This window comes from Xenopus laevis, chromosome 1L (assembly GCF_017654675.1).
Source record: "Xenopus laevis strain J_2021 chromosome 1L, Xenopus_laevis_v10.1, whole genome shotgun sequence".
NCBI classification, from domain to species: Eukaryota; Metazoa; Chordata; class Amphibia; order Anura; family Pipidae; genus Xenopus; species Xenopus laevis.
Window position 1 is genome coordinate 190,510,143 of NC_054371.1, and position 24,519 is coordinate 190,534,661.

Genomic DNA, 24,519 nt, shown 5'->3' on the forward strand with positions numbered 1-24,519 from the left:
GTCAACTATTTTACTTTTGAAAATTATGACAGTCATTTACACAAACTCAGACCTGGTGCGACCTCCTTATGTCAATGGAAATAATTCCGTTGGCTTAGAATTTCTGTTATGAAAAGTTGACAAAGATGCTTTGTGAAGAGTAGAGGAATTCTGTGCCAGTTTTTACACAGATTTTATGAAACCAACACCAGAATTTATGGCAGAATTTAACAAAATAAAATCATTACAAAGCTTACAACTGTAAATGGTTTTACAGAGAAAAGTGAGGGGTTTAATTGGTGTATAACTGACAATTTTCTTAAAGGAGTGATTCACGGTTAAGTTAACTTTTAGTATGTTATAGTATGATCTATTTTAAGCAGCTTTTCAGTTGGTCTTCATTATTTATTTTTTGCAGTTTATTAATTATTTGCCTTCTTCTTCTGACTCTCTGATTATTACTCATCTTTCTATTCAGGCCCTCTCCTATTCATACTTCAGTCTCTTGTTCAAATCAATACATGGTTGCTAGGTCCCTAGCAACCAGATTGCTAAAAGAGCTGCTGAATAAAATCCTAAATAACGCAAAAAACACAAATAAGAAAGAATGAAAACGAATTGCAAATGGTCACTCTCTACGTTATACTAAAAGTTAACACAAAGGTAGACAAACCTTTTAAATCACGAGAAGAGACTACAAATCTACTCCCCTCTGACTTTATTACTTACTCTCACAGGAGCATTTACAGGAACACAGGAGCTTCTGAAGGGTGAATTAGGAGATAGATATTCAACTGTGGAGTTACTATTCTCTCTCTCTCCATTGCCTTGGTGTAGAATGGCTTCACATTCCATTTTCAGTAATCAAAAATTGCTAACTTTGTTTATTTGCTTACTTTCCAGAAATCCATTTGCGGTTTGAAAATTGATACTGCATTCAAAAGTCCTGGAATGTCTGTCTCCTCTAATTTGATTTGTGAGCAAGAAAATGAAAGTGAATATTCTTGTTTGTATAAATCAAAAATAACAGCGGAAATAGAAAACCATGAAGAAATAGTACAAGATAAACAATATGAAGATGAAACTGAATCACGTGAGCACAGCATATTCCCTACCTCTTCAACACCTGAGGAATCGATAAATGGTGATTTACAAGATGTCATTGCTGTTCCAACAAGTGAAAGAAATGATGAGTGTCAAAATCTTCAAACACAAATTAATTACAGCGGAGAAGTGACAACACAGGTAACATCTGACGATCTGCATCTGGAAATCAGGAATGTGTCCTCGTCACATAGTAGAACCAAAGTTGTAATAACAAATCAGAAGTCTCTTAAGAAGAGTCGCAGTTACCATGACAGCCAGCATCAGCAAAGCCAACACAATGCTTACAACATAGATGCTTTTGTAGATGAAGTCAATGGAAATGGAAAAGAAAACACAAATAAGCAAAATGGTAAAATGCCTTTAATAAAAGTACAGATCACAGGAGAAGGTATTGAAGTGAAATATAAGACTATTGACCGTCATCTAACGGTTCACATTGAAAGAGATAATGAAAGGGAAGAAAAAGAAGCACGTTATTCTAATAGCAATGATGACTTGCAAGAAGGATCCTGGAGCTCTTACAGTTCAGATGTTAGTCCTTATCAAAGAGAAGAGATTGGTTGTCCTGATTGCTGTATAGACATTCCTCCCCCAGAAGAGTTTGCTGATGGAAGATGTGCATCCCCAAATACTAATGTTGCAAATGAGGCCTTAATCCATGATGATTTGATAAGGGAATCCAGTTCTATACCATCAATATTCTCTTCTCATTCTTCTCAGTCAGAAACTGAGAAGAGACCAAAAAAAGATGAATGCTCCATAGCTGGACACATGCCAGTGTTAGATAGTAGACTTTGTTTGTCCTGTTTGAACAGCTGTACCCCTTGCTCTCACCTCACTATGAAGCCATATAAAATGAGTTGCAATCATATTTCATCAATCTGCCCTGAGGAAACAAATGCAAGCCCATCTGGTTGCATTCACCATCCAAACCAAAACTTTTTATTTGACTCTAAAGTAGTCAGAAGAAAAACATTGCCAGAAATCTATTATAATCCACACATATATTCTTACAATTGTAGACATGCTATTTGCAAACATAAAGACCAGCCTTTGGCTTCCAGCACTCTACCCCCAGGACTGTCCTCTACCTCTAACTGTTGCCCTGAAAGATGTCAGAAACATGGTTCTTCTATTGAGCTCCGCAGATCATTTACTGATTTACCTTGTAGGAACTTTGTATATGACCAGCATGAGACAGAGAGTAAATCCATTTTATTGCATTCAGAAATGGCAGCTTCACACTTTGTTAATACTGTTGAGGATACTTACTTTGTTAGCAGTTGCTCAGATCCTCCAGATCCGCCAGATATGGGCTCTCTGTGCTCTTTGCATAATTTAGAGATCAATAACGAACACAATTATGAAGAAGAGGACTTTGAGGACCTAAAACATAATGATCACATTGACTTCACTGAAAGTGGATTTGATGAGGAAATGCAAGATGTCGATAATGTTATTGAAACCCAAGAGTATTCAGAATTGCAAAATAAATGTCTTTTAATTCAAGTTACACCACCCTCAAGAAGTGCTTCCAGAGAATATATTCTTGAGAAAAATGTCAATATTCAACTCCCAAATGATTGTGTGCAAACATCTGTATCACAGACAACAGAAATATCTCAATCAAATTCAGCAATACATGAAATGTCACAGAGGAAGCGAAGAGGTTCTGTTGTTACTGTCGTAACAAGGGACCTAGAGCAAAGACTATTAGTCCAAGGAGATAACCAAGCTGTCAGTGATTCTATTTCATCTCGAGGACATTGTGAATTGCATAAAGATATTCAAAGATCTTCATTTGTACAAAGAAACTCTGTGTTAACACCTGTCTTAGATGTTGATAGTTCTTTTGAGGAACAGAGTCAACCAACACATAAGGATATTTCTTCCCAGACATCTCAGTCTTTTGACCCTTTTTTAGCAGTGGAAAATCAAAGCAACTTCGAGGACACACAAGAAGCTGGTCAAGTAGAGAAAGGTAGTGATGTGAATTTTCCAGCTGATGACACATCTCCGAGAAATAGCTCTGATAGCGCTATACCAGGGACCTCTTTTGAGTCCATAGCAGGTCAACTTTCTTCCTTGAAAAAATCAGATTCTGAAGAAAATGGAGTGAAACGTGCTGAAAAAAATGAGATATCTGAAACACCAAAGAAGTTTGGCAAAAAAGGTGAATGTTCCTTGCAACTTTTTGTTTAATATGAAATCTCACTTTTAAATAGAAACCACCCAATTAAAAATTCTATTCCTTGTGGTGAAACATAATTTGGTAGGTTCAGTTTAGGTGTTTCATACCTTTCTTTTCAAGCTAGTGCCATATTGATGTTTTGTAACCGAATTTTTCCTGAGAAAAAGTTACTGCATGCAACTAACCTGTTATCCAGAATGCTTGGGACCTGGGGTTTTCCAAATAAAGGACCTTTATGCATTTTATAATATGATGTTTTCAGTGAAGCCATGAAACAAAAATAAACTCATGACTGTAACACAGTTTTCTTTATATACAGCATCAGATGCAAAACCAGAATTTGTCAACAAACATTTGAGATTACCTAAGGAATCAGTGCTAAAAGAATCAAGGGCATGTGAAATTGCCCATGAAGAAGCATCCGATCGATGGGCTAAGAAAAGAAAACAGTTTAAAGAAACCAAGAACTGCAATTCAGGAGGGAGTTCGGTTACAAGCAACATCACTGAAGAATCAGGTTAGTAATCTTTTTCAAAGGAAATCCAATTTAGAATAGCCTTTAGTAGTTGTGCTTAGTGATTAGAAAATCTGTCCCGCTTTGCTGAAAAATTTGTGAAACGGCAAAAAAGTTGCAAAATGCCAATTGGTGAGTTTTCATGGCATACCACACAACTTTTTTGAGGCCATTGCCATCTATGGGCGTTTTATTTAACAGAGAAACCTGGCAAAAGATCTTGCTCATCACAAGCTTAGTAAAAACACTTGTACTAGGCACAGTTCATGCTATTGTACATGCATGTACCTGCTGCTGCTACATTACCTGGATTTGATATCTTTCTTTCTTTCATTTTTCTTATCAGAATTTTCATACTGATAGGAGAATCTGGCAGCTCACTGCCTTCCTTAGGCACCAATTATAACTAAAATCATTTACTAAGTACATACACTATGGGGCAGATTTATCAAAGGTCGAGGTGAAGTTTCGAATTGAAAAACTTTGAATTTCGAGCTATTTTTTGTGTACTTCGACTAGGGAATAGTCCAACTTCGATTCGAATTTGTATAAACTTCGAAATTCAAAGGTCGAATTCTTTTGAAGTACTGTCTCTTAAAAACTTCGACTTCGACCATTCGCCACCTAAAAGCTGCCGACGTGCTGTTTTAGCCTACGGGGGGACCTTCTAGAACCTGTATCCAGGCAATTGGGTGAGTTTGTGAAATCGAAGTACGATCATACGATTTGAAGTATGATCGTACGATTCGAAGTAGGCCAAATTCGGCCCACTTCGACCCCAAAAAACTTCGATTTCAATTGGGTTGGTCTTTTTGAATTCGAAGTTCGAAGTTTTTTTAACTTCGAACTTCGACCTTTGATAAATATGCCCCCAAGTGAATGTTCAAGAAATCCAAATTTTAAAACAGTTAGAATTGTTTGTATAATGTAAATCATCAGCTCACTATACCTTCTGCAAGATCTCCACTGCAGTTCTAGCTGAGGCAGGCATCTTGAATTTCACTGGCTCCTCCTACCTAGATCTTCCCAACTTACTGTAGCTCTGAAATCTCGCACATGCTCAGTTGAAATTCCTTGGTTGCTTATGAACCCTTCTAAGCTATTTTCAAATCAGCCAAACCTGTGTGTTAGCTGCTGTTCAGTAGTGCTGACACCTGCTGGAAGTTAGTGTGTGCCCTTCATTTGTATAATAACATCACCAGCAGGGGACAAGAAAGGGAAATCTCCTGATATTTCTAGTGGAGGAGTTTACTAAAACAAGGCATTCTGGGTAGAATACTCAAGGCAGTCCTACAACATGAGCATGCTCCTGAAATTTGCATGTTATAGTCTCTGTTATAGTCTCAGTTTGGCCTCCCTCAGTGAAAGAAACCAGTTGACAAAGTAAGGGATTTTTTAAAAAGTGCAGTTTTTAAAAAAAAAAAAAAAAAAAAACTATATATGTAGTTTGATTAAATGTGTTTAGCTTGTACTGGTCAGATTGTAAATATGTGTTTCATTTTGCCTGTGATAGGTGCCCTTTAAGCCTAAATCATTCATTGTAGCCATGTGACAGCATGCAGTGTCCTATCATTGTAAATATCATCAGTATTTTTATCTACTTTGAATGCAATTATAACACTCTTCACAAGCTAGCAAGTGGGTATAAATATAAACATGAAGGGGGTTATTTACTAAAATACAAATTTATCTCATATTTTATTAAAAATAAACACAACCAAACTCCCATGCTTGATTTGACCTTATTTTTTAATAAAATAACCCAAATTAATTGGATTGCGGAAAACTCCATAAAATCAAGCGAAGACCTGAATCATTTTTTGGCTTTTTTACTGAATCACTTGTTTTTTTCGTGTTTTTTGGATTTTCAAGCTAAACCCAGCGCAGACCACAATAATTTTAACTTGAGATATGTGCCTCTCTCACTGACTTATAGACGACCTTGACAGGTCTGAGATGGCGGATTTTCAGATTCTGGCTTTTTGATGCATTGGGGTATAAAAATTTAAGTTTTTGCCCCAAAAAAAAACAGATAATTTGAGGTTTAGTAAATAACACCCAAAGTCCACAGAATTTATCTTTTACATGCTGCTTGCTTAAATTCTAATTGCAAGCCTTAGTTAGTTTTGTCCGGTGCTGCTATATGTGCCAAGAGCCTAAGGCTGGGTTCAAGTGGATAAAAAAAGAACTGGGTCATGTAAAATAGATTTCATAGCATTATTGGTAATGAAAACAGTAGAGCAGGTATAGCGCTTCCTCCAAATTAACTACAATGACCCAGACAAGTCTGGAAAGGGCTTATTTGGCAAGGGATTAGCCTATTTAGCATTTGCTAAAATGATCTCCTGTTCTACAAGTGGGAATCATGAAAGATTTTAAAGCTCAGCTGCTAGCATGATTGGCCACCTCGGCTGTAACTGAAAGGGTGTTATGTACTTAAATCTGAATTTATCTCATATTTTATTTAAAAAAAAACACATCCAAACTCCCATGCCCTTTTTTAGCTTATTTATTGATTTAAACAAAATTCGATTTAATCGGATGGTAGAAAAACTCGATAAAATAAAGCGAAAACTTTGCTCTAATTTTGGGGACTTTTTTTCCAAATTGCTAGATTTTCTGGGGTTTTTCTCAAATTGCTCTAATTTTTCGAGTTTTTGCTCGAAAACCCTGAAAAAGTCAGATTTTCAGGCTAAACCCAGTGCAGACCAGAATAACTTCAAATTGAGATAGGTGTCTCTCCCATTGACAGAAAAAAATAGTTTGTTAGTGAACATTTGGATTTTAATAAATAACCCCCTAACTGTATTTGCTATTATTGAGTCTGTCACAATTTTACTGTTACCTTCATCAATATTGTGCAAACCTATAGTAAAACACAATTATCATTTTTGTAACATGGTGCTATTATTTATATGCAGAGGCCTATTTATCATCTCCCCAAGCATGTCTATAAACTACATCTAAAACTGCATTCCAGGGATGTTAATAACAGAGCCACATAAGAATTAAACATGCCCTCTTAAGTTCCAGTCTGATAACTATTCATCTGTTTTTGTCAACCTTTTTGGAAATAAATAGGGAACTCAGCAACTCCATAAGGAATGCAGGAACATACAGTAAAAGCTTAAATATCATTTATCTTACACGATCATATACTTTGGTGCAAATCCCTTTATGTATGTATTCTTATTGTAGCCTCCATAGAAACCAAAGCCAGAGGGCAAACTTCATCTAATATATCACTGAGTGTTGTGGGTCATTATAACCTTTAATCACAAAAAACTGCTGGAGGGAACCATATATGATTCATAATTGTTGGAGTTCATACATGGTCTACAATCAGTAAAGGCCAAGAAACCATTTGGAGGGGGCCCTCCTTTCAACTCATTGTTGTTTTTAGGGTCTGGGGAAGAATTTTGTGAACCATGTATGTACAGTAAATAAAGTGTTATTGTATTTTTAACTTATTTATGCGCAAATATTTATATATTACATTATGGGGAAATAAAGTCTATTATTTTTTGTAATTGTGTCATGTCTACCACACTTGAACTTGAACTTCAATGACCATGTTCTTCAAAATCATTTTTATTCTTGACTATAGTCTTGTGGTCTTCTGGTATAACAGAGAGCCCAAAGGGAGGAGATAAATAAGGTTGTAGATTAAAGGAAGAAAACCAGTGTATGTTATTGGAACATTGCATGGTATGTGTTTCGTTTCTAATGTTGTTGATAAGTAAATGTATTTATTTTATTATATGTATTCTCCGTGATCTATACATATACATATATTTGTTTTCCATGTTACTCATCAGAGAAATCTGAGAAATTGACTGTCTTACTGTGACATGTATAGCGGATGCGTTGGCTGCTTCAAAGGACTTTGCAGCTTATGTAACCATCTGTTATTAGCACTGTGTTTTTAACCAGATCCCTGATGATTCATACATCCAAATAATGCTTTCTGTAGAAATGAAATAAACACAGCACGGATACGATAAATATACCTGTTTTTCAAAGTAGCATTTTTTCCTGGATCTATAGGCAGCATGATGCCTTAGCCATGTTCAATGGAGAATTATTCGTTGCAGGATGAACACCAAGGTAATTATTTTGTGCTCGTGTGTTTTCTAGCCTGATCTTGGTTCCGTGTGAGGAAAATGTGCATGGCAGGAAGATTAGTGGGAGTTTATTTTGCTGTCTATGTCTCTGGAGTAGCAAAACTGTGGCCTCTGCTGTGCTTGCCACAACACACAACCTATGAATTCTCTAATGTGACTTTTATAAGGGATTAGCAAATGTTGAAGTCTTGAGTCTACGTTGTCTCCTTTCTTGGGTGAGATCCATTCACTGAACTGTAGATGGAACTGTGTCTCTTAATAGATATCATGTATATTTGATTATATTAAAAAATTGCTGATATCAAAAACGTTATATCATTCAGTTTAGTTAAAATTTGTGCACAACAAAGAGGATGTGTTTATGTATAAAAGGAATGTATATATGTATCAGTTATACCACAATCATTTACTTGCAAGCTTAAGTATATTGTCAGTTATACTGACTATTTTTCCTTGCTGCTGCATGCAGTTAGACATTCATGTAACAAATCGTAAGTTAAATTTGAAATCTTTCACTTTAACGTTATCCAGACAGCTACCTTAAAAACTTCATAGTTTGATTCACCCAGAAAAAGGGCCGATGTGTTATGTATATATTTATGTCCTGTTATAATTTAGTACCTTTAAATGGGGTTATTTACCTTTGATTTAACTTTTAGTATGATGTAGAGAGTGATATTCTGAGACAATTTGCTATTGGTCTTCATTTTTTATTACTTTTGATATTTGAGTTATTTAGCTTTTTATTCAGCAGCTCTCTAGGTTGCTAGGGTCCATGTTATCCTAGCAACCATGCATTGATTTGAATAAGAATGCAATTTGAATAGCAGAGGGTCTGAATAAAAGGAGGAGTAATAAAAAGTAGCAATAAGAATAAATGTGTTGCCTTACAGAGCATTTGACTTTTAGATGGGGTCAGTGACCAACATTGAAAGCTAGAAAGAGTCAGAAGAAGTCAAATAATTCAAAAATTAAAAATAAAATAACGAAGACCAATGGAAAAGATGCTTATATTTGGCAATTTTATAACATACAAGAAATCAACTTAAAGGTGAACCACCCTTTTAAGTCTAATTTTTAATAGTAACATATTCATATGATCTTGCAATGATCTGGCTTATGTCCTTTTCTTTTATGGTAGAGATAACTTTCATATGACAAACAGGGGAGGGTTTGCTTTGTATTTGTAGATGCAGTGGGTTTGTTATATTTAAATGTACTGCATGAATCTCCAAACTGATTTTCTTTCTTTGTCAAGCCATCAACAACTGGCCCCTAATGCATGCAGACTAAGCAATTAGTATAAAATCTCTCAGTGTCAGAACCCATCAATATAGTCCCATGTGCATTATGGAATTACAACCCCCAAAATGACCCTCTCGGGCAGCTGTTGTGGGGACGGGGAATTGATTTCCAACAGCTGGAGGCATGAAGGTTAAAATGTCCCCTATAGCTTTGTATACATAAACAGATTTGTGGCTCTCAAGAACAAGAGTTATTTCTCTCTTGCGCCCCCTCCCTAGGTGTTAGGGACTGTAGGTAGTTCTACAACTACAGATCTACAATTAGAATGAGTGATGGGTGGACTTTCCAAGTAGAGTAGATTTGCCTTTCAGAGACTGTCACACTGTATTTAATATTGCAAAGCCCTAGGTGAAAATAGTAAGTCCCTAAAGTCATCTCAAGTATTACTCTCTAAGGCCCTGAGTTGAACAAAGCTTCCTCTGTTTTCCCAGTCATATGTGAGAATTGTGGCCAAATAATTCACTTGTAGTTCTCTCAACTGACAGTTTAATATGTTGCTGTCCTACAGAGAGTCTTCTTACCTGTGAATCCAGTATGAAATATTTCCAAATGAAATATTTTATATGACATGATCATGGATAGTTACATTTTATAGTGTAGAACAAATACATAATAAGGGTAGAATAATTAAACAACTGGATTTTGATTTCTTTTCCACAAATCTCTAAAAATTTGTGTAAAAACCACGAAAACCTATAATACAAAACTTCGCCAGGTAAAAGTTGTTGAGGTCCTATAGAAGTCAGTGGAAGCTGGGTTGATCCTATTAGAGTTGTTTAAATCAATTCAGACTTTTAGAGGTTTATATATTTTTGTTCATTAGGAATTGTCAGGAAAACTAGAATTTTTAGGGTTTTTTTTAGCACATTGTTCAGCTTAATTTCTCGTTCATGCTTTCTTTTCGGATTTTTTAATAAATCTCATGGCATTCATAGTTTTAGAGTTTAGTCATGGTTTCAAAAATCACTAAAACCACAAAAATTAGACTCTTGATAAAAAGGCCCCCGTGTTTTTGCTTTGGGTCAAATCCAGCTCACTTGGGGCACTTTGAAGTCAAGTTACTGTCCACTTGTTAAGGAGAATGTGGACAAATTCAAGCCTAAAATCCTCCAGTTTGAAAAAAAATTGTAATTTCTAGGAAATCAGGTCTTGGGGTTGACATACAGTTTACTTTTTAAATGGTGTCAAAAATACCTAAGGTATATCAGGAATTACAGATCAGCTTGCTAGGCTCTATAATCATGATCAGTTGCTATTTAATGAGCCAGAAAGTGAGATATGGCTCTAATATCTTTGGGCAGTTGAATGCAATGGCTGTAAGTAATGCTTGGTCAGTGGAGGTTCACTGGAGTAACACCCAGAACTGTAAATATGAGTGTAAATAATGCAGAGCAAAGTACAGATTGTAAGTTAAATGAATACATCCTGTGTGGGTGCAGTGTCTCTCCCTAAATTACTCCTATTACCGTATATCAGCTCAACTGAATCTCACAGTATCAAATCATTAGCGTTGCACAGGTTTCTTTGTGAGAAATTAGCCTTTTATTGTCACTCCAAAACAGGCAGAAATAGGCACCAATGTGCACTGTTCCTAAATTTGGTATGGGACCTATTATCCAGAATGCTCGGGACCTGGGGCTTTCAGGGTATTGGGTCTCTCCATAATCAGGATCTTTACACCTTAAGTCTACTAGAAATCATGTAAAATGATTAATTATACCTTAGTTGGGATAAAGTACAAGAAAAAAAAGGAAATCATTTTTAAAAAATCGGATTATTTGATTATAATGGAGTCTATGGGAGATGGCCTTTCCGTAATTCCTAACTTTCTGGATAATGGATCCCATACCTGTATTGTGCTGTAGGAGGGGACTGTGGCATATGTTATAAGAGGTTTGTGTTGCTACCTCTATGTCTATTAAAATTGTACAACTGTGCACTGGTCAGGCTTCTGTCTTATTCTTAATTTGTATCAATAATAACTCCAAATCTTACATACTCCTCTTAATTATATAAAAGTTGCCTTTTAATACATCTGCTGATTGGGATTGGTTCCTTCCAAGACTACAATATACAGTGTGACGATTTCAGTCTTGAATCCAAACCATCTCTCAAAACAACCCACCTCTGCATTTTCACATTAACCCCTCTGTTGCTGTAGACTGGACCCCCCTCTGGCCCTGGTGCCGTGGCCCATATTAAATGCCAGTCAGGCTGAAGGTCAGTATAGCAGAGTGACTATTATAAAGATTATTTTATATACTGTATGTACAGAAGGATCCAGAGAAAGGGACTGTGGAGCACAAAAGGAGCCATTAAATGGATGCAAAAAACCTTTTGCAAAACAAATGAAAATATAATTCTTAAGCATCTTTTCAATATAAAATAATTTTAACGTTTTCAATGGTTGTAAATGTAATTGCTATTGAAAGAAGCACTGGCGTATCCCTTTCTGTTCTCTAGGTTTGACTCTAAAAACAATGTAAGACTCAATTAGTTTTCAAGTCTATTAATTAATGCAATTAATGCAGGGAGCTTCTGTTCAGAGACAAGTGCACGATATGTAAACATCCAGACTGATACTGCTTTCCAATAAACAGGAACCTTTATAGTGTGCTTTTGAGAAAGTGGCCACGAAACGCATTAAGCTATGGTTCCTTTATGAGACGGAGTGCTTGTTTTAATGGAACAACAATGGAATAATAAAATATGAATTTTTTAAGTCTGTACTTCTCCCTCTTTGGTGCACCGTGCCTGTTTCTATGGTTATGGAACTTTTATAAGTCACAATAATGAGAGGATCTTCAAGACAACACATATAGATATCACTACAGTGCTCATTTAGAAACTGAAAGGCAGGGTGCAAAGTGCAAAAAAGAGGCACAATTTACCATTTGGACTTGCCTTGCTTACTAAATAAATTACTGCATGTCTCCAGCAGCATTTTATTCACGGGTGGTAGAGGGGGTTGGCACATAGGTTCTCTGCATGAAAACTAAGAGGCATGCTTTTGTGCCTCATAATGCTATTGCACTTTTTCCCGTGGTCTTTTTAAATGACCCTGTTTAAGTTTGCTCAAACTGCTACAAAATTGCCTAGTAAGAGAAGGATTTCTCAAGTGAACAAATGAGCCTATGAGTAAGTACTATAGAAACAGGGTGTGTGCTACTGCCACATTACAACAAATATCTATGGTACCACTCAACAAATAAATATTAAATCAAAAATACAAAATTTGTGGTTAAGATAGTAAAGGAGGATACACTCACAGTTCACCTCAGTCCCAAGGTGCAAAGTCCAAAAACACTGTATCCAAAAAGGATGTGAGGATCTCCAATAATAAAGAAACAAATGTAAAAAACAGAAAAATGTATTAGGACATGAGACCTAACGCGTTTCGTGCCTATTGGGGCACTTACTCATGCCTATGAGTAAGTGCCCCAATAGGCACGAAACGCGTTTGCTCTCATGTCCTAATACATTTTTCTGTTTTTTACATTTGTTTCTTTATTATTGGAGATCCTCACATCCTTTTTGGATACAGTGTTTTATAAGTAAGTACCCCCAACAGGCGCGAAAAGCATCAGGCCATGTCCTTATATGTCCTAATACATTTTTGCATTTTTTTGCTTGCTGTCTAAACATTTTTTGGAGGAACTCACATATCTGATTTTGGCCAATAATGTACTCTGCCCAAAGTATACACTTGAAATAAGTTATATTCATTTTATTTTATTTATCAGTGTGTAAAATTTAGGGTTCACTATTTGATGAATACATTTCTAAAAATCCTATAGGCATGCATAGAAAGTGGTTGTTGTTTTTTTTTTTCATGAGTTCTAAATTTGCCCCATAGGAAACAGATGAAATATGGGTTAAAAATCTCAATTCTTTCCCTGCTCTCATCAACCAATTTACGCCCCTCTTATACTTAGAGTCCCACCCTTTTTATCCAACCATAATCGTTTTGCTTTTGCTTACAAGGGTAATATACTGACATGTATATTTGCAGAATTTTAAAGACATTGCACTTTTCTTCTCTGGTTAACCCTGTGAAATGTCTGGTTGCTATCATTACATGTCCAAATGCAATTTCACACCTACTGTATACCAGAAAATGATATCTAAAAAAACAAACAAAATAGGATTAGAGCAGAGTGCGTTAAGATTGGACAAACTTATTCTCATCTTTAGTTGATGACATCATTAAACAGATATAAATCATATGTTTCATATTCAGATTGAAAAATGATGTGGTTCCCGGTGTTTATTTGTATTATTAAGATAATACATCACATTGTGTTGCATGGATTCAAAATCAGCTACAATATACTTCTTATACTTATGCTCAAAATGTGATTCTGGGATATATTTGCTTTGCACTTTTAGGAAACTCAGAAGAAACTCGTTCAGTGGATCTGGGAGTGCGTTCTGATAAGGATAAAGGATTGTACACAGAAAGCTTTCATTCCATTTCATGGATCTTTAGAGGTGATGACTGCAGCCCAGATAATAGCCCTAGATGCCTGAGTAAAAGGCCCAGATCAGTAGCAAGTAAGTAAGAATAATGTATAAAGAGATTTACCTGTGGAGATAAACAACAGCTTGACAAACTCAGGGGGAAATGTAATTGATATAATCATAGCAGAACCTGATAAAAAATATATATATTCGGTGTATAATTATATAATCAGTCTTACTCCATGGAGTGGCACTTTGTCTCCAGTAGCGGAACAAGCAGGTGCCGGGCCCCCCGAAAAAAAATTGTCAGAGGTGCCCAGGATTAACAAAGTGCTTCATCCACACGAAACCTAGGCAGCTGTATATATATATATATATATATATATATATATATATATATATATATATATATATATATATATATATATATATTTATTTGAAAAGGAAGCGGGGGGAGAGGGATTTTCATGCTATAGAGGAAGCCAACTCCACAGTCTGGGCCCCCCTTTTCACTGGGCCCCCTCTACACTTACGCCACTGCTTGTTTCTGATGTTAGTAGCAATTATTGAGTTATAAATATGAGCAGAAATATAAAGATTAATGGGATAACATCATTAGTGTGATGTTATTTGACCAGGTAAGGTCTTTGTTGTGTTTGCTTGCCATATCATACCTGTAATTCTGCATTTGTGCAGGGCTTCAATATACAAGGTGACGCCCATATTGCTCATGTATTCAGGAAAGAGCATAGTATTACATGTAACAGGGACGCCTTTAGAAATCACGGGGCCCGGTACAACAACATTTTCGGGGCCCCTGGGCCCAGCCCACCCTGGCATCAAGTCCCGCCCCAGACCCCGCCCACTCCACATCACAGTTAAAAGACCACACATCAGCGCTAAAAAAGTAACCCCCCACACACACACAAGTTATAAAAAGCTATTGATGGTCAGGGCCCCCATAAAAGTTTTTCTAAAAAGCATTGGTGCAAGGGTCCCCCTTACAAGTAAAAAAAAATTAGGGCCCCAAAAAGATATTTTTTAAAAAAACATTGGCGCCAGGGTCCCTCTTACAAGTTAAAAAAAATTGGGGCCCGAAAAAAAAATATTTTTTAAAAAAACATTGGTGGCAGGGCCTATAGAATATTAAAATAATACATTGGTGGCCATGGGATTTAAAAAAATAAAAAAAAACACAAATTGGTGTTCAGTAGAATTGAACTGATGGCTTCAGGACTTCAACTTCGCCTCCTTTTGTGACGTCAGGTCTTTTCGCCGCTTCAGGACTTAAATTTCGGCTGTTTTCGTGACTTCGGGGTTTTTCGCCGCTTCGGGACTTCTGCTTTAGCTGTTTTCGTGACTTCGGGTCTTTTTGCTGCTTCGGGACTTCGGCTGTTTTCGTGACTTCGGGTCTTTTTGCTGCTTCGGGACTTCGGCTGTTTTCGTGACTTCGGGTCTTTTCGCTGCTTCTGGACTTCGGCTGTTCGGCACTTCGGCATATACGGCTGTTCGGAATCAAAGATGGCCGCAAATCTTCGGCGCTCGGAAGGGGGCCCAAGCTCTTTCAAAAGTGCAGCACTGCCGGGCCCCCCTTCATGCCCGGGCCCGGGACACTTGTCCCCCCTGTTCCCCCCCCCCTGATTGGGGCCCTGATATGTAAAAACTGGTGTTATTCCATGCATGTGTTTGGAGTCATGAAAGAAAACCCGATCATAGCTTAGTTACTGTTCATTATATTGCTATATTTGAATATAATGTGCATATCAACCTTTTCTTATGTTTTTCTGATACAGTTCGTGAACGTACTGTGCAAATAGCCAAAGGGACGGGGGACTATCCTTGGGGATTCCGAATTCAGTTTTCAAAACCTATTCTTGTATCTGAGGTTGATACAAGTAAGTCAATTCTTTATTTTCTGTTGTGTTGTTTGAATTAATGACTAAGTCTGGCTTTCTAAAAGATCTTTAGCACCAGGCCCGGACTGGCAATCTGTGGGTTCTGGCAAATGCCAGAGGGGCTGCTATAAGTTGCCATAGAAATTCAGTATATAGTGGCTGGTGGGGGATGTTTGGGCCTCTGTGTACCTGAAATGCCAGGGCCTATTTTAATTCTCAGTCCGGACCTCTTTAGCACCATACCATTGTCATTACAAAAAGCTAAAACATTATTGTTGTTAAATAATTCCAACCTCCACCATATCCAATGCTCAATTTCACCAGATAAACATTACAGGTGCCATATTAGAGCAGTGACAGATTTCCCTTAAAGCAGACCTGTCACCCAGACAAAAAAAAGCTGTATAATAAACTCCCTTTTCAAATTAAACGTAAAACTGAATTTTTTTTTGTTATTAAAACATCCATACCAGTTATAAACTCATTTAAAAGTCTCAGCTGTCAATCATATATTACCTGCCCCTCCTCTATGCCTTAGTCATAGGGGAGTGGCAGGCAGGTCTGGACTGGCAATCTGTCGGTTCTGGCAAATGCCAGAGGGGCTGCTATAATGTGCCATAGAAAGTCACCATTTAGTGGGCTGGTAGGGGCTGTTTGGGCCTCTCTGTACCTGAAATGCCAGGGCCGATTTTAGTTCTCAGTCTGGACCTGGGGGCATGTATTTACTTTCACTTTCAATTCTGCACTTCCTAGATTTCATTGCCCTCCTCACCATCTAATTGTGTAGCCAGTGCATGGGCAGGGGTAACAGGTCCTCCATTCAGGCACATAAACAAGATTTTGAGATGATTTAAAGCTTAATAATAGTGTCTACAAAATGGCAACTGCCTGCCTGCTGTGATTGTGAATTCCAAGACTAAAAAACACAAGGTTTCAATAGTTTTTCTACTGTAAGTGAAATGTATTTTCCTTCACTAACATCATAAAATTGGATTTGGAATTATTTCTTAAGGTGACAGTTCCCCTTTAAGGTCTTTGTTGGCACCAGCGGTTGTCATACATTAGTTATGACGGAGAGTAGGCTAAGCCTATCCCAGCCAAGTGAAAGCTGAACAATTCTAACATGGCCATGTAGGATATTATAATACACAAAAGCCATGAATATCCTGTAAATTATATCCTTATAAACGGTGAGTTCTGATGTCATCAGTTATAAACGGTGAGTTCTGATGTCATCAGTTATAAACGGTGAGTTCTGTCACATGACTCACTGAAACTTGTGTATTATAATAAATAAAGTACCCCCAGTTGTAAAATATGAGGATGTTAGAAGTTACCTCGGAGTTCCATGACCTGTATAAAAACACTCGGCCTTCAGCCTCGTGTTTTTATATGGTCATGAAACTCCTCGGTAACTTATAATATCCTTATATTTTACAAGAGGGGGTACTTTATTCACTATATTCTGTAATTTGGAGCACCGATTGTTAAAGCTACTACATAGCATGGAAAAAAACTATGGTTTTGTCATCAATATGGAGTTGTGCTAGTTTAATTAACATTGAGTATGAGGTGCTGTTTTATTACTTTGTACATAATATAAGCAAACCATCTGCAGAACTTTCATTCTAATGCTGTCTTATTTCATGTTAGATGGTGCTGCTGAAGAAGCGGGGCTGCAGGTTGGTGACATTGTAATGGCTGTTAATGGGACCGATGTTACAAGTATTCCACATTCTGAAGCTGCATGCCTAGCACGGCAAGGTGAGCCCCCGCTGGTCTCCTATCATGAATGTTATATGAACCCCTAACTGTACAATTATATCTTAACCAATGCAGACTTTGGGTAGATCTTTATACACGCGCAGGAACGCTCATTTATGATCATGTGCAAAGTGCAAAAGTCACACACAATTCACAATATTGTTACCCACAATGCAGTGTTATTTCAAGCATTATTGAAAGCCCTGGCAAAACAGTGCTACAACTTTGTATCCACGTCGGTAAAACATGGACAAGCTGAAGCAGCATTATAATTGTGTCATTGGGGACGTGGAATGCCTTAGTTCAAGCACAGCAATGTCTGCTGGTCAGAAAAGGAATTAGCATGAGATCCATAAGGTACAAGTCAGGTAGGTGTAAAGATGCAAAAAGCAAAGGGAAGTAACTCCCACGGTCCCTTGTGTCCGTGCCTCTATATTTGTGCCTTGCTCCAGAAATCGAGCACAAGCACATTTAGCACAGAGGAGAGTGTATTGGTGTACAGGTATGGGACCTGTTATCCAGAATGCTCGGGACCTGGGGTTTTCCAGATGACAGGTCTTTCCATAATATGGATCATCATACTTTAAAGGGGTTGTTCACCTTCCAAACACTTTTTTCAATTCAGTTGTTTTCAGATTGTTCCCCAGATTTTTTTTTCAATTACTTTCCATTATTAATTTTTTACTGTGTTTTCAAAATCTCAGTTTAAAGTTTGAATGATTGTGTCTCTGGTGTTTGAGTCTGGCAGCTGCAGATTCTGAACTGTTACAATTTTGCAACATTTAGTTGATACATTTCTCAGCAGCACCTCTAGAATATTAGCAACTATTGTATCAATTCTAACAGCTGTCTGTAATGAAACCCAGAGATGCTGCTCAGCAGGGACAAAGATAAGAAGTGTATCAACTAAATGTATCAATTTAGAACAGTTTACAGGGTCAGTGACCTCCCACTAAAATTCTTGTATAGGTACAGGGTTTCTGCAGTTATAACACTAAGGGGGTTATTTATCAAGGTCCGAATGTATCTGCGTATTTCTAAGTTACAAATCCGAGCAACTCCGATTGCCCGAAAGGACCATATTTATGAAGAAAAAAGCCAGAAAAAATAGGGTCGGGCAAACTTCGGAGCTTTCCCCAAAAACTCAGAATTGTTCGTGGTTTCTGCACAAAAAACTCAGAAATGTACGAAAAAAATCGTAGTTTTCTGAGTTTTTTTTTTTTTTGCAAAAAACCACAAACTCATCGGATATCGGTACAGACATCAGCGCAGACACTGGGACCTTCCCCTTTGACTTATACAGGACCTCGAGAGCTAATAGATGCCAGAGTTCCGGATTCGGAGTTTTAGACCATCAGACTTAAATAAATCACGAAAAACTCTTAGTTTTTTTTTTCTCTGAAAACCACAAATTATTCAACATTCGAATATTGAGACCTCGATAAATAAGCCCCAAGTGTGTAGTATCCAAGCTTTATATGTAGGCCCTGACATGAATTGTTTATAGTGAATTTATAGCCATGGATGTTGTGTGTTTTATTTTGCACCATATTGAGAAATAAAATAATCTTGGTTTATTATAATTATCCATTGAGATATAGGCACAAAAGATTTTATCATGGTATGGTAAAACGGATGCACAGTCTTGACTATGACTTTTATGATCCTGCAAAGTTTCTATGTAATAATTGATTTGTAGGATTATGGGATAAATTCCTAATTAAAGGGGCGGTTCGCTTTTGAGTGAACTTTTAGTATGTTATAGAATGGCTTATGCTAAGCAACTTCTCATCTGTCATTTTTTAAATTAGTTTTTTAATTATTCACCATATTTTTTCTTTCAATTGGGGGTCAGTGACACCATCTAAAAACAAATGCTCTGTAAGGCTACACATGTATTGTTATTGCTATTTATAATTACTTATGTTTATAGTCCGCCCCTCTCCTATTCATATTCCAGTCTCTTATTAAAATCAGTGCATGGCTGCTGGGGTCATTTGGACCCTACCAACCGGATTTCTGAACTTGCAAATTACTGAATAAAAAGCTAAATAACTCAAAAACCAGAAATGATAAAAAATGAAAAGCAATTGCAAACTGTCTCAGAATATCAGTCTCTACATCATACTAAAAGTTCATTCAGAGGTGAACAACCCCTTTAAGTGTATTTCTTGGAAATGAAAATACTGCCATATATATAACATAAATATAAATCCATGTCACACCAAATCCAGGATTTGTTTCGGCCAGGATACGGCCTTTTTCAGCAGGATTTGGATGAATCCTTCTGCCCGGCCGAACCAAATTCAAACCCTAAATTGTATATGCAAATTAGGGGCGGGGAGGGAAATCACTTGACCTTTTGTCACAAAACAAGGAAGTGAAAAATTTTTCCCCTTCCCACACCTAATTTGCATATACAAATTTGGTTCTGTATTCGGCCAAATCTTTCGTGAAGGATTTGGGGGTTTGGCCGAATCCAAAAAAGTGGATTCGATGCATCCCTAAAAAAATATATATATATAACACGCACCCCTTATTGTTGTTTGGCATGCTTTTCCCATTCCCCACACCATACACAGACTTGGACAGAAAGTATCAGGATAGCATTTTTAATATTCCATTCATTTTTTTCATCAGAGAAAAGCTGCAGCTACAGAACAGTGCTGGCTGTGCTTTCAAAACGAGTATCCCCCATGTATGGTCCAAAAATAGGAAATATACATCAGTTCTTTACTTTCGACATTAATCATGGTAAGGCTGGAGATTTTCTTGATTCCTACCTTTGCACTCCAAACTCATCCCCATCCAAGGGACAGCTCCTGGGGAGAGAGCTTTAGATTGCACCCTAGTCACCCTTTCTCATATTCCATTGTGTGCATTTTGTGCATTGTAGAAAGCAAATATAGGAATCAGTAAATGTGTAAGTTATGAGTGAGTTTCACAATTGTTCTGAAGCCATCACTTGAGCTAGAATGAGCTGCTGCTAAAGTACCCGTCGTATTGCTTATATCATGGGGCACAGGACTTATTGCTAGCAGTGTCAGATTCGGATTTCAGGGGCCCACCAGAAAACCTTAGGCTGAGGGCCCACTTTCTAAACAATTCTCCTCTATTCTCCTACCTCTACATGCTATACTCTATAGCATACCTCTTTGTTTCCATACATGCTATACTCTATTCTTTTATTTTTAAACCTCTTTGTTTCCATAAAGAAATAGGGGATGGCCATGAAATAGGCCAAATGTTTAGAAGCAAGAGGCCCACTGACACCTGGGCCCACCGGGAGTTTTCCTGGTATCCCGGTGGGCCAGTCCGACACAAATTGCTAGAGAAGCACCTGAATCCTGCAGATGAACCCGTCATTAGTGTGGGTTTTCTGTATACAATCCACTTGTCATACCTTCTTTTAATACTAATAACAACCTCCTCCAAGGGTTTGGCTGATTGAAAAATGGCAGCACAGAATATGTCCGTGTGCCATGAACCTATTTGTTTTAGGAATCAATTCAGCTGTCGCTTATAAAGACACAAGCGCTATGGGCATGCATTTATTTGGTAAAAGAGATGGTTCTCCTTCAACTTAACGTTTAGTATATTATAGAATGGCCAACTTTTCAATTGGTCATCATTATTTTTTTTTAATTATTTGCTTCCTTTATCTGATTCTTTCCAGCTTTCAGATGGGAGTCAATGACCCCATAAACTATTGCTCTGCGAGGCGACAATTTCATTGTTGTTGTCAATTTTGTTATTATTTATCTTTCTATTCAGGCCCTCTCCTATTCATCATATTCCAGTCTCTCATTCAAACCACTGCCTGGTTGCTATAGTAATTTGGACCCTGGCAACCAGTTTGCTAAAATTCCAAACTGGAGAGCTGCTGAAAAGCTCAATAATTTAAAAAAAAATCTACAAATAAAAAATGACGACCTATTGCAATTGTCTCCAAATATTACCCACTACTAAAAGTTAATTCAAAGGTGAACAACCCCTTCAAATAGGTGCCCTATGGAAATAAGAATAGAGGTAGACAGGAGACCGTGCTGCCCTCAACATACATATATATAAATGTAATCAGCATTTAATCTTTAAAGGAATTGTTCAGTGTAAAAATAAAAACTGGGTAAAAAAAATGTTTCTAATATAGTTAGTTAGCCAAAAATGTAATGTATAAAGGCTGGAGTGATTTGATGTTTAACTTGTCAGTCAGAACACTACTTCCTGCTTTTCAGCTCTCTTGGTTTACACTGACTGGTTACCCTGGCTACCAGTCAGTAACCAATCAGAGACTTGAGGGGGGGGCCACATGGGTCATAACTGTTGCTTTTGAATCTGAGCTGAATGCTGAGGATCAATAACAAACTCACTGAACAGAAATGTACCATGTGGCCCCCCTTCAAGTCGCTGACTAACTCAGAGTTATAGAGCTGAAAAGCAGGAAGTTGGATTCTGGCTGTTTTATTAGACATCTGTTCACTCCAGCCTTTATATATTACATTTTTGGCTAACTAACTATATTAGAAACATTTGTTTATTTTGCACAGCCTATCTATTTACCCAGTTTTTATTTTCACACTGAACTGTTCCTTTAAGAAAAGCCATTGCATAAGACGTATGTCTATAATGTACACATAATAAAATGTCCCCAGTATAAAATGGCAGTTGGATAAATAGCTGATAACACATTAATATACATTCTTGACAATTTGAGACCACAGTCAAAAGTTCCCTTTAAATTTAAACATAACAAAGGCTTTACTGCATACCCACCTTTGTCTGTGATTTGGATGGGGAGGACCTTGTGAAACTTTTGAAACTTTCCAAGCAAGTGGGTTGTACAAAGATTCGATGGCAGTTAAGAACTCTTTCACTTCCAAGAAACAGACCTCTGATTGTCTCCGTTATGATGGAGATACATGTGACTCAACTTAGTAACTGATAAGAGAACTGCGTGAGGTCAGTTACATATTTAAAGAATGATTACAACATTATTTACAATGCCTGTTGCTGCATGCAAAGCCCAAAAAGGGCTTTTTTTTTGCACTTTGCACACTGAGTAGGGCATGGGAAGAATGGTCCATGGCAAGTATGAAACAGCCATACATGTACATACACCTGTGGTGTGTGGGGTTTTTAGTGTAGTTTTCCTGTGCCTTTCATTTCTATATGCTTTAACTTCTTGAAATGATATTGCTGCAGTGAATATTTAGCACAGAAATGCATCATTTATCTTATTCCACATTGTTCTATACCATGATATTGAACTGTAAGGGGAGATGTAGAATATTTCACTGCATGTAACATCTTTTGGCATCCATCTTTCTTATAAGTCTGACAAAGAACATCTGGATGCCCCACATACATTATACTCTCTACTACTCAACTACTCACAGGCTGCGCAGTGAGAGATACAATACAGTGACAACCATATTGGCCATACATGTGACCTGTGTTTCAGTAGGAAAGAAGGAAAACTGCATTCATTTTTTATACTTTACAGCCGTTTTGGCCAGTTGCCTCCCAGAGTGATGTTTCTTAGGTATAAAATCATCATGAGCATGACCTCTCGACTTCTAGACAGAGGAGAATATACAGATAGACACACTCTGCTCTGTACATGGAAAGGCACAGAGAGCAGCTGGAGACCAGGGGGCACATTTACTAAAGGGTGAATGTGAAAAGTTGGTGTAGTTTAACCTCAAAATCACCAGTTTACTAAAAGGAGAATACACCAAGCTTTGGAGAATCAATTTCACAGTGGTGAAAATTGTCTTTGCTTTGGTGTAAATTCACCTCACTTTATCATGTGACACGAGTGCATTTTCACCAAAAGAAATTTCTCCAGGTTCCGGCTGGCGAACTTCAATTATAAACATAGAGCAGCCATGTTTAATTCTCCATCAGCATCGCCCTTTCCATGCTAATTTTCTCCATATCGAAAATTCTCTAGAGAATTTTTCCCACCGCAGTTGTGTAAATTGGCGACTTTTCACAGAGAAAATACTTCAGTAGAAAGTTCACCACGTATCTCTTGAAAGAGTGAACTTACGGTTAGTTAGTAAATATGAGATGTGTTGTGAAAATACACCTGGCAAAGTGAGGTGAACTCTGGTGAAGTTAAAATAAGAGAAGATTCACACTTTAGTAAATGTGCCCCTAGGACGGAGGCTGAGGCCACTGTGTGATGAAATGCTGTGGGTGCTGTGCCATATATTTCGAGGTCTTCTGTATCATATATTGCTGAGGTCTGTAGTCACTGTTTTTTGCATTGCAGGGGCCATTGTGTCATATACTGATGAAGTCACTGTGATAAATTACTGGGGTCACTGTGAAAAATGCTGGATCCACAGTGTCATGAAAATCTGAGTTCATTTTGTCATACAATTTCAGGGCCACAATATTATAATAATGCTAGGGCCACACTGTAATTTTCTTTTACAGCATTTCAACAAATGGTGCTCCAATCATTACCCTATAAAAGTAACATTTAAATCAAATTGGCCTGGTTACACTGCAGAGTGTAAATACTAATCGGTTTTTTTTTTTTGCTGCCCAAACCAGCAAGAAAAATCAACAGATCAGTTGCAGGTCTGCTGCTCCACCATCAAACAAGGAAAGGGTACATTGGTTTAGAAATGTCGTTGATATGAAATCAATCCATAACCTGGCCCAGTGGTGGATGGCTCGAAAATGTGGAGGGAAAGGAAGCAGCAAAAGTCCACCTACTTTTAAAGTAATGTGCAGAATCTGGCAACATAAAATTGTGGTAGAGTTGCTGACATTTTGTGTATGCCATGCCCACGCCACCAGAACCCAATGCAACTTTTCATTACACATGTGACTCATTTGATAACATTTTCATGCATGCTTTATCCTGTGTGCAATGTAAATCAATACTGCAGCTCCCAGAAACAAAGGTCACATTGACCTCACAGCATTTAAAGTCTTTCCCTGCAACTCCCAGCCTAGCAAATAAATGTGACCCCCAGCCTAAAACAGTGCTCTGGCTCCATCATGGGGCTGTAAAGAAAGGTAGAGTCTATCAATGTTATATGACTTTATAAGGTATATAATAACTTTATAACACTACTGAAGAGTGAAAGTCAAATAATGCATGGCTCTACCTTTTGCAAAGTGAAGAACTCCTGTTAGTTTGGGCACCTCAATTGTATTTAT

General features: G+C 37.4%; 1 protein-coding gene across 3 annotated transcripts in view; it reads left to right on the forward strand.

Moving 5' to 3' along the window:
• LOC108695678 overlaps positions 1–24,519 on the forward strand; it is a 44,596-nt gene that overhangs the window by 11,222 nt on the left and 8,855 nt on the right. For 2 of the 3 annotated variants that reach the window (XM_041568373.1, XM_041568372.1), the window contains exons 3-8: positions 883–3,259; positions 3,597–3,794; positions 13,610–13,774; positions 15,475–15,576; positions 17,230–17,340; positions 19,981–20,094. In XM_041568373.1, the coding sequence (XP_041424307.1) occupies positions 931–3,259; positions 3,597–3,794; positions 13,610–13,774; positions 15,475–15,576; positions 17,230–17,340; positions 19,981–20,094 (3,019 nt within the window). In that variant the 5' untranslated portion in view covers positions 883–930. The remainder of the gene's footprint in view (positions 1–882; positions 3,260–3,596; positions 3,795–13,609; positions 13,775–15,474; positions 15,577–17,229; positions 17,341–19,980; positions 20,095–24,519) is intronic. The other variant, XM_018224643.2, reaches the window with a different exon arrangement.